This window comes from Coturnix japonica, chromosome 2, assembly GCF_001577835.2.
Source record: "Coturnix japonica isolate 7356 chromosome 2, Coturnix japonica 2.1, whole genome shotgun sequence".
NCBI lineage: Eukaryota > Metazoa > Chordata > Aves > Galliformes > Phasianidae > Coturnix > Coturnix japonica.
In genome coordinates, this window is record NC_029517.1 from 112,630,443 (window position 1) to 112,641,635 (window position 11,193).

At 39.1% G+C, this 11,193-nt stretch overlaps 1 protein-coding gene across 1 annotated transcript; it reads left to right on the top strand.

Annotated features, from left to right (window-relative positions):
- The first annotated feature begins 945 nt into the window (after window positions 1-945).
- On the top strand, window positions 946-8,113 carry DECR1 (2,4-dienoyl-CoA reductase 1). Its single transcript, XM_015855971.1, has 10 exons — window positions 946-1,073; window positions 1,997-2,199; window positions 2,508-2,565; window positions 2,706-2,792; window positions 2,940-3,087; window positions 4,976-5,075; window positions 6,236-6,308; window positions 7,298-7,444; window positions 7,749-7,811; window positions 7,904-8,113. Exons 1-10 carry the CDS (start codon window positions 1,002-1,004, stop codon window positions 7,961-7,963), a joined length of 1,011 nt encoding a protein of 336 aa, XP_015711457.1. The 5' UTR covers window positions 946-1,001; the 3' UTR covers window positions 7,964-8,113.
- The last annotated feature ends 3,080 nt before the right edge of the window (window positions 8,114-11,193 follow it).

An 11,193-nucleotide genomic window follows, 5' to 3' on the forward strand; every position in this document is an offset into this window, starting at 1 on the left:
CGTCCTTGGAGGTGTTCAAGACCAGGTTGGACGGGGCCCTGGGCAACCTGATCTAGTAAATGTGTATGTTTGGTGGCCCTGCCAGGCAGGGGGTTGGAACTACATGATCCTTGAGGTCCCTTCCAACCCAGGTCATTCTGTGATTCTTTGATTCTGACACCTCCCTCTAGATCAGGTTGTTCTATCTTCTGCTATCATTTTCCTATTGAATCCCACTTAGCTTCTAGACTTTTTGAGTTTCTCACTGCTTCTCCAATCCTGATTGATTAAAAGAATGCCCTTTCTTTAAGTTTTCTGATCCTGATCAAAAATGATTCATCAAGGTTCAAAACTTGATTTCCTCCAGTGACTACCAGCACATAAAAGGGTTTTCAGATAGCCATACAGGCTTAACTCAACATACTAACTCATGAAATAGCACCACAGTCCATCAAACCCAGTGAAACAGTATCTAAATGGAGCACTGAGGCGATCCACCATTCATCTTTTACCCTGAACAGAAACACAGACCACGACCTCAGTGCACCAGCTTTCTCCTTGTTACTTACACTGGGCTGGGGATATTTTTTCCTTAGTATCCTTTTGTATCAACAGTTTCTTGGACTGTTTATAAACTTTATCACCAGGGGTTAATGTTTCTTACATTGGGGTGATCTGAATGGCAGAAACTGTCATACTCAGAAAGGGTAGTCAGGCATTGGAATGCACTGCCCAGGGAGGTGGTGGAGACACCGACCATGGGAGTGTTCAAGAAACGTTTGGATGTTGTGTTGATGAATATGATTTAGCCGGGAAGTATTGGTAATGGTTGGACTAGATGATCTTCTAGGTCTTTTCCAACCTTGATAATTCTGTGATTCTGTGAACTGTAGGAATCCAAGTTTACAACCATCCCCGCCCCGCCTTCCCACAGCAGCGGGCAGGGCTGAGAGGAGCCGGGGGAAGGGAAGGGCCGGGCCACCCCGCACCGCCCCGCTGTAAACCCACCCCCGGAGCACAAGATGGCGGTGGTAATGATTGGCCGCAGCGCTCTCCGCGGTAACGCCTCAGTTCGCTTCCTCGGCACCGGGCGGGTAAGGCGCTCCCCGCTCTCGTGGAGATGAGAGCAGGCAGAGAGATCCTCAGGCTTGGGGGACCCCTATACCCTCTCAGCTCCCCGTGCTCCCTGTGAGGCTCCCCCTGTTTCTCCCCGCTCCCTTTTGGGCTCGGCAGTGTCTGCTGCGGCAGTGCACGATGCCATGTGGGTGAAAGGTCGGCGCACAGCCATGCCCGCTTGGTGAGGGTGTGCTTTGTTAGGAAAGACTTAATAATTCCGTGGTAATTCCGTGGTTCGCTTCCACCCCCTTGTGTTGGTTGAGTTTGTTACAGCTGTTTTTTGTCCTGTTCACGTCGCCTGGCTTCTTTATACCTCTCTTTGTAGCTGTTAGTTAATTAATGACCTTGACCTTAAGTGCTGGTATGATTAATTGGAATGAATCCTCTCAAGAAGGCCCTTTGTGCAAACCAGCCCTGAGCAGACTGCTGAGACATGTGAGCTTGATGCAATTAGACACACGTATTAACTTGGGTGCAATACCTCGTGCTCTGTGGCCTCTTTTCTGGCTGCTTTCTTACACAATTTGCTTACACAATCTCTGTGGTGGTGAGCAAAGGCTGTGTCCATCACTACCAAAACACTGTGGAGGGTTTGTCCCATTGGCGCATCCAGCTGATTGACTATTCAGCTATTACTAACAGTGTCACCTGTTAATTTCAGTGTTGCAGATGGGATTTTGTTCATGTTAGTTGGGCTGAAGTGTCTAAAAGTAGCTTAGTTTAGCATTTGCTTTACGCTATCATGTACTTTCAGTAACTTCAATATAAATGCAAGCTAATCGTTCTTGTATTCAGCTTGTGTAACAGAAATGAAGCTATGAAGTTGTTACTTTTGCAAGGAAATCTGATCTTTAGTAACAGTCCTGTAAATGGAAATGGAATTTCTTTTCCTTTCTTTCAGTTCTTCAGCCATGGACCAAATGTGTTATTGCAAGAGAGCAATGCTCCACAAGCTGCCTTCTTTTCGCCTCTTCAGAAAGTGATGTTGCCACCAAATTCCTTTCAGGGGAAAGTGGCATTTATAACTGGTGGAGGTACTGGAATTGGCAAAGGCATGACAACAGCTTTGTCCAGTTTGGGTGCCACATGTGTCATAGCAAGCCGGTAAATATTAATGAACACATTTTGGAGCTTTTAGTGTCGAGTGCTGAATGGATCTGGTTTCTTTTCTTCACAAGCTATATAAATTTAGTTTATTTACTCTGTTAGTTTAATTACTCAATCCACTTTTAAATTATAGTGTTGTATGTACTGATAGTAATAGTATTGATGACCTGAATTCCAATAAAATTCCAATATGTATCACTTTTTAAAACTTAGCTCATATCTGCTCAGAAAGGATTCATCAGCTTTTATTGTTCTGAATTGTAATTGCATTTAATTGAAATTCACTGATATATGATTATTTCTAGAAAGCTTGATGTTTTGAAAGGAACGGCAGAAGAAATTTCTTCTAAAACAGGGAATAAGGTAAATTTTATGGAACTGAGAATTTTAATTACACATTAAATGGTTATAAATATTTTATGCATTTATATGCTTCTGGGGGATTGTTTAATTTGTGTGATAAGCATTTGAATTCTTAAGGCTGCCTTTCCATTGTTACACAGGTCCATGCCATCCAGTGTGATGTGAGAGATCCAGCTTCTGTTAAGAATGCTGTTGCTGAATTAATTCAAGTGGCAGGGCATCCTAATGTAAGTGCTGTAAAGAAAGTAAAGAACTTCTGTCTTTGAAAATGCTCTGAGTAGGTATGAAGGAAATAACTGTCATAGCAAATTTATGTAATCTAGAGAGACCCTCTCTCAGGAAGAGTTATTTTTAATTAACTCCTTGTGTTTCAGGTTGTGGTAAACAATGCAGCAGGAAACTTTATTTCCCCTTCTGAACGACTTTCTGCTAATGCATGGAAAACGATAACTGATATTGTGCTTAATGGTACCGCCTTTGTAACTTTGGAAATTGGAAAGGAACTCATTAAAGCACAAAAAGGTATCTCCAATTTACATTAAGTAGTACCTAGGCCTTGTAGCATGCTGTTACTTGCTTTCCTTCCCTCACAGTGGCTATGCATAATAGCCAGTTTTGTGAGTATGAAAGAAGCCATACTTAAAAATCAAACAGCAGGACTGGTTAGCAATTATTCTATCATCGAGTCTGCTTTTAAGATTGGACCCAAAATATAGAGGTTGCATTTGAAAATCTGTTTGTAGAGTTTGCAGTAGTTGTTAAACACTTGTAAAACTGAAGAAACTTTGTTTAAAGCATAGGTTATTTCTCCTGGGTATTCTATTTATCTGTGTTAGTTAAGAAACTAATAGTACTGATAGTACTAGTGAATACTGCCTTTGAGGCTTTTTGTTTTTCTTAACTGTCATGTAGCCATAGAATGGCTTGGGTTGAAAGGGATCTTGAAAGATCATCTGGTCATCTGGTATCAAACAGCATTTTGAGTCATAAGGTAGGTTGTGTGTTTTTTTTCATATGGCCCTATGAATTATGTTCTTTAGGTACATCCACTGTGTTGAATTAATCCTTTTTTATTTGCACTGTATTCCTCTAACTTCAGGGTAAACACTCAAAATGTACTCAGTGCTCTGTACTTCCTATAAAGTTTGTATTGTATTAATGGTAACTATATAAGCTTAATGCTGTGTAGGTATTTTTGCAAGTCTGTAGTAGTTTTGGTCAGGAGGTTGTTCATTCTTAGTTAAAACCCCATCCCCAACGATGCTTCATTGTATCATTCTAGCAAATATGTTAATAGTTTGTTCTGTGGCATAATGGATGCTTACAGCATCTTATAGTAAGGTAAAATACAGCTTTAAGAATGTCTGTCTCTTTTTCTCCTGAATTAAAACTACTTTTGCTGCTTCTGCCTTCAAATTCTGCATGAAATAGAAGTCATTCACCTTCATGTTGCCTCTCTTCATTTCCCCACTACGCTTACAGACCACAGAAATTCACTTGCTGTTTGTTGCATGCCTTCTTTCTATGGGATTTTGTATGTAAGCATTTTTGTACAAAGATTTTTCTTTGTTTTTAGATGTATTTTTGCAAGTAAATCAGGTGTGTATCTGTTTGTCCTTTCATTATCTGCTTTCATTTTCTTTTTGCTTATTTGCTTTTTATTGTTAATAATTGAGCAGAGACCTTAATTTCTGAAGCGACAAATTCTACCCAATGCAAATACTTTAAGACTCTCTATCAGGATACTATACATCTGACAAGATGATAAATATACATATATATATATAGAGAGAGAGAGAGAGAGAGAGATACAAGAAGATTTGCATGTACTTTAGGACTGAAGGGTGATCTGTATTAGATGTGCTTTAATAAATAATAGAAGAGCTATGCTTTTAGACTGTAAGTTTGCAGTGACGTTTAAGAGAGGTTTGTAATCTGTTAGTATATTATTTATGCATTCTCACTCACAAAGTGAGAAGACTTAATTGGTTAGATATTTTCCTTTTTATGAGTATAAACTTTAGAAATAAAATGTATGTATGAATTGAAGTGTACTTCAAACTTATGGGCTGTAATTTTACTATTCTTGCTTCTGGATTAGGTTCATTCAACACAGCTCTGTTTAGCCTGGGCCCATTATCAGTACAAGTCTGAAGTTAGGCTTTAATAGCCTGATCGTTGCCTGTTTTCATGTGTGCCAAACAACTCTTAACATTCACAATAGGGGGAACTGAAGGGGGGGAAAAAAGACTAGATCTTCTAGAAATCTTTTTTCAACGTGGAGCAGATGGCATCCCTTACACTGAAACTGCAAACTTCTATATCACTGAGCTTGCTTTTTAACTTATGGTCTAAATTTTATCTTTGTATGTGTTGTTTTTTCTTTGTTAACATTTTTTGCAACTTCCAGGAGCTGCGTTCCTTTGTATTACAACCATTTATGCAGAGAGTGGTTCAGGATTTGTGGTGCCAAGTGCCTCTGCCAAAGCTGGTGTAGAAGCATTGAGCAAGTGAGTAATAGACGAAAGTTACTTTTCACATCTCTGTGATAGGGTAAATATAAAAACAGAGGTACAATTCATGTAATCCTCCCATGCCTTTATGTGATCAGAGAACCTTCCAACCTCTAGTATCCTTGCAACAAAATAATATGCTGACAGATTCTTCCAGAACCAAGTGCTAACTGCTATTACTATGATAAATTTTATCATGACGTAAAAGTGAAAGTGTGAGTGCATGTATTTGTAGAAGCAAATGTAATTATCAGGAGTTTTCTTGCTTAGTGTTTTGTTTTTTGGTTTTTTTCCTTCTGTTACTTTTGAACAAGATCAGCCAAAAGCCATTTGCTGTGTTTAGAAGAATTATAGAATCAGAGAATCACCCAGGTTGGAAAAGACCTTGAAGATCATCAAGTCCAACCACAGACTAACCATAGTATCCTAACTCTAACAACCCTCTGCTAAATCATACCTCTGAGCACTCACAGAAGAGAATAGCAATGGAGTCCTTTGGTTGAAATAGTTCTATTTACAATGGCTCTGGAAAGCATCTGATGCATTTGGGAGTAAATTATAGTTTAAAACCATGTCAGTTTCTAGTATAGGAGCAGCATTCCCACTGGGGTGCATTTTTTATTTTTTTTCCTTGTCACTTGCATGTATTTCCCACGCTTTTGCTCACTCCTCTAGTTGTTCAATTTGTCTCTATTAGAGTTTGCTCTAAAGTTTAACTGTTGTGTGTTGGGAGAGCTGTTCTTCATGGCTGTCTGCTTTTGCCCCTTGCCTTGAATGGACTGTGGCACTTAGGCAGACTGTAGTGAGCCTGTTAAGCTTGTTAATTTGCTATAAAATAACACTGTGACTAAAGACGTATTTTTTTTCCTGTGAGTTGGAAAAGCTTCTCATAGAACCTGGAAGTGTTATAGCCAATGCAAGAAAGTTAAACTGTGTCAGTTAAATCAGCGTTCTTGTGTTTCTGAATGTGATTTTATTTTGTTTCTTCTGAAATATTATTGTTCTTAAGAAAAGCATCAAAACCCCTTAAGTGGAAATGCCTGTTTCAGAACTCAAATTTTAGTGTTCACACATAAGATTCAGTTATTTATTTATTTTTAATAGCATTATTTTAATAATGTGTTTAAAATATTGATCCATTTTTAATGCATTTTTAGGTCTCTTGCAGCCGAATGGGGTAAATACGGCATGAGATTCAATGTGATTCAACCAGGTCCAATTAAAACAAAGGTACATAGCATGCAGTGAAACGCAGCCTTGAATATGCTTTGTAGTACATACTTGACTTGCACTTATAAGATAGTCTAATCTTTTCTATAACCACCAAATTAGAGTGCAAGTTCTTTGGAAATCTAAGGTTGTGATATAATATTGGTAAATAACTTGTTCAATAATTAGTTTATAAAATAGAATGCTACTAATGTAAAAATAAACCTTATTTGAATGTTTCAAAGAATTACATGCCAAAATATTTTAATATATTTTCTTTTATGTGGATTTGAGGCTATATGTTATTTCTCAAGTGAAGTGAGTTATTGATGAGTATGAGTGCCTTTTTCTATTTAAACTCCTAATTCTTTAAACAAAGCATCTCAACTCCAACATTTCAGAGTCTTTTTTAGGTCTATGAGAAAAGAAACTCACTAGTTTTGTTGAAAATCACAAAACTAGAAAGAGGAAAGCATAAGGCAGCAAGGAAATGTGGAAGCTTTGATATGAGTGAAAAGGAGGACTGGAGGGTTTGAAGGAAGTAATCCAGACCAGCTGGAGCAGGAAGAAGAAGGGATGAGTGCTGCAACAAGAGAAAGAAGAATCCTTTTCACATTGAGTCTAAATATTACAGTTATGAGCAGTAACAGCTAATAATGGTATTACAGCTACCTGTATAGTGCTTCTTGATTTTCTGTAACTTTGCTGCTCTTCCTCTCCCTGTTGCACAGCAGCAGTACATTAAGGGTGTCTGGGGAAAATAACCACATTTGTTTGTGTGACTGTCCCAAACAGGTGTTAAATTCCAGCTTGCCACCCACAATAGATGCATATTGGTGCAACAGAAGTAAATTCTGTTTTTTCTTTCCTACCTCTCAAAAAATCCCACTGACAAAGATGGTGTAGGCTGTTTGTTCACAAATGTTAATTTCCACATTAAGCTTAGAGCTCTCTGTGATTTTAATTTCTGATGTAGTTAAAACATTTCCTATGTTTCTCTTCATCCTCAGGGTGCTTTTAGCCGTCTTGACCCAACTGGCATGTTTGAGAAGAGAATGATTGAGAGGATTCCCTGTGGCCGTCTAGGAACTTTAGAAGAAATTGCAAATCTTGCTGCCTATCTCTGCAGTGACTATGCAAGCTGGGTTAATGGAGCAGTAAGTTGCAGTTGATTCCATTCATATGGTCAACCTCATGCTGGTCTGATTTTTTCTGAATTTTAAGTGTCTGTTATGTTATAGTATTTCAGAAATGAAAAAAGTAAATTACTTTGAAATTTGAAATAGTGATTTTTTTAGTTATTAATCTTTCTAAGAACCTTCAAAAACCTTTATTTTAAAGATTGAATTACATCAATTTGAATGTGGATTTAGTTTGATCTGAGTCATTAAAAATGCTTAGATCAAGGGGATGCTACAGAAAAAATGCTGTTGTTAAATACACTGCTTATGCTTTCTCTAGGTTATTAGACTGGATGGCGGAGAATATGTTTCTATGGCTGGAGAATTCAATAATTTGAGAGAGGTACTAAATTTCTTGCCAGCTATTTTCTGTTCAAGTATTTGGATGCATAATTATTATGTGAAATTCCAATAAAATTCTCTTTTCCTTTTTAGGTTACCAAGGAGCAGTGGGATGTGATGGAAGCAATGATTAGGAAAACAAAAGGCTCTTAAAGTGCCTACCTGCATGGTGTTGACTTCTGACTTCTGGAAATAAGCCACTGCTAATTCATGGATATTTAAAAATAACCCAATGAGAAAGTGACCTTCAGAATCTTTGTATTTTGGTTTCAGTAAAATATTTTGAAGTTTTCATATTTGGAATATAACTTGTCTTTTTCCATCAAATTATAGTTTGAACAGGATTTCAAATATATGATGGATACTATAACTAGAGGGACGCTGCCTCCAGCCAGGGAGAGAAAGGGGACATTTAAGTGTATTGAACTGTGTGGATTCGATGGTCTGGCACATCAGAACCACAGAATCATGGGCCTCTGGTAGACACTAGCACACAGTGTACCCTGGTGCCATTGCGTCATGAGGGAACAGAGTCCATCTACATTCATGGGGCCCTGAACAACAGCCTTTTGAACAAATTAAGTGGGGAAATAGCCCATGCAGTAGCCCTGGGACCAGTCTGGATAGGCTGTGCTGTAAAAAACCATGCTCTACATTGCAACTGTGGAGAAGGGCTTCACTAAGAGCATTTGTCAGATAACCTCAGGGGAGACTCAAGGTCAACCCCATCGGTTTTGGAGTGAATGATATAGAGTGCTGCACTCCAACTGAAAAGGAGCTATTAGCCATGTATGAGGGAGTTCAAGCTGCTTCGGAAGTGACTGGTACTGAAGCACAACTAACTGGTGCTAAATTGGATGTTTAAAGGGAAGGTCCCTTGCACGTACTATGCTACTTGGAGTAAGTGGATTGTGTTGCTTATGTAGTGGGCTTGGATGGGGAACACTAATCATCCAGGAATCTTGGAAGTGATCATGGACTGGCCAGAAAGTAAGATCTTTGGAATATCATCAGGGGAAGAGGTGAGGTGTGGAAGAGGCCCCTGCCATGCAACAAATTACCAAAGAGTGAAAAGAGATCTGCCTTATTCACTGATCTGATGAGGTTTACCATGTAGTGGGAAAGTATTGAAGATGGAAAGCTGCTATGTGGAGTCCTTTAAGATGAGGAGACCACCACCAATACCTGAGCTCTAAAAATGAATGAGATTCAGGGTGTGAAAAGAATATGCACAACATACAAGAATGTTGTCACCTGGATGCTCTGGTGTTGGGACACTGGGGCCAGTGATGTGGATCTAGATGGCAAGTAAGCCCTCTGGCTATTAGGGATTATTAGGGATGCAGCCAATGCCTGAGGATTTAGTATAAAACAGAATTGAGTTTACACCCTCTGTAAGCGAATTTTAACAGCCCTAAGTGGGAGAGATCACTTAAAGGAAGATTTTATGTCTTATCCAAGTAAATGGGCTGATATGGAAATTGTTATCCACTATCTAAGGTAATTACCCTTCTATAATTCTAATAACTGAATAATTAAGTCCTAATGTTTACACGTTGGTAATAAGCCCTAAGCTTGTGAATAACAAAGCTTAAAGTTTATAGCAATGCTACATATGTTTACATGAAATCTAACTACTATGGTTACATACATTTTGAAATACATGACTATCTTGGTCTCAGCTTTTTGATGATATTGTCAGTCTGTTATCTTATGCTGAACCTCATAAATGGCATTTAAGAAATAGTAATGCCTTCTTAAGTAGCTCTTTCTTCAGCATGATTATCTTGATTTTCAGTTTTTTCAAGAACATTATTTGCTACTAATGTGTGTGAGAGAGGGGGAGTCCCTGCCTTGCATTCGAATTTACAGAGAGGTACCAGAGAATCCATAAGACTGCGTTAGTTCTGACTCTAGCCAGTTCATTACAACCAAAGTGGTTCAAACTAGTTAGTACCTGAAGGGGGCCTACAGGAAAGCTGGGAGGGACTTTTTAAGAGAGCATATAGTGATAGGATGAGGGAAGAAAAAAATAACTTTAAACTGAAGAGGGTAGATTTAGGAAGAACTTCACTGTGGGAGTGGTGAGATGGGAACAAGTTGCCCAGCAAGGCTGTGAATTGTACAGAGAAGAAGTTGAATGGATGGTAAGGTAGAGGAATCAGTCAGAAAATGAGACATTACGCAATGGAGATAACAGTAGTAAGTGGGGTTGTGGAGTCAGTTTAATTTTCCTGAATAAAATTATAAAATAAAACACTTCTGGTATCCCAGCACCTTTTCTAAAGTGACTTTTGCTTGACATGTTGGTCAAAGATGTTACCACTCCCATGAGCTCAGAGATGCCCTAGCAAAGGATTCATCACAGTTTTCAACAGAGAAGTATGTCTTGGCTGCTTGATTAAATCTTAAAATTCCTCTTGTTATTTCAGTTGATGACTTCCTGTCGTAGATCTCCTGATATAATTACTTTTATTAATTAATTTCTCTAAAATTGTCACTATATTAAAGTAGAGATTTATAAACTGTTTATGAAAATCACAGAATCATAGAATGGTCTGGGTTGAAAAGGACAAAAGTGATCACGTAGTTTCAACCCCCTGCTATGTGCAGGGTCACCAGTCACCAGACCAGGCTGCCCAGAGCCACATCCAGCCTGGCCTTGAATGCCTGCAAGGATGGGGCATCCACAACCTCCCTGGGCAACCTGTTCCAGTGCGTCACCACCCTCTGTGTGAAAACCTTCCTCCTAATATCCAACGTAAACCTTCCATCTTAGTTTAAAACCATCACCCCTTGCCCTTAAGACCATCCACCCTTGTAAACAGTCATTCCCCCTCCTGTTGCTCCCTTCAAATACTGGAAGGCCACAACAAGGTGTCCCCAGAGCCTTCACCAATAAGTCATTTGAAGTTACTAATGAAAAGAATTGTGTTAACTCTTTGCAATGATACATGAACTGCTGTCAGTTTTTGGTTCTCTTATATCCAGGAATTTTCTGCTCTTGAATAATTCAATTACTTTTGAGAGTATTTCTATTAATTTCCAGTTTCTGCTTTACAGTACAAGCAGATATTTGTTGTGTATGACAGCAACAGGGCCCGATGGAATGCATGGAGCTGTGACAGGGGAGGGGCGGCTGGGAGTGAGGGACAGGGTCTGCACCAGAGGGCGGTGAGCACGGAATGGGCTGCACAGGGCAGTGGGCATGGCTGGAATCTGCTGGAATTCAGGAAGCATCTGGGCAGTGTTCTAAAACACGGGGTTTTAATTTTGAGTGGTCCTTTCTAAGCCAAGCTGGAGACTCCGTGATCCTTATGAGTCCCTTCTGACTCCGAATATTCTGTGATATTTTATTTTATTTTTTTGCATGCTGATAACAC

Excerpts from the sequence above, each read along its gene's own strand:
- DECR1 (XM_015855971.1), top strand. The coding sequence starts at position 1,002 with ATGGCGGTGGTAATGATTGGCCGCAGCGCTCTCCGCGGTAACGCCTCA. Across the intron at positions 2,566-2,705 it reads CTTCTAAAACAGGGAATAAG|GTCCATGCCATCCAGTGTGA; the intron begins GTAAATTTTATG and ends ATTGTTACACAG. Across the intron at positions 6,309-7,297 it reads CAGGTCCAATTAAAACAAAG|GGTGCTTTTAGCCGTCTTGA; the intron begins GTACATAGCATG and ends CTTCATCCTCAG.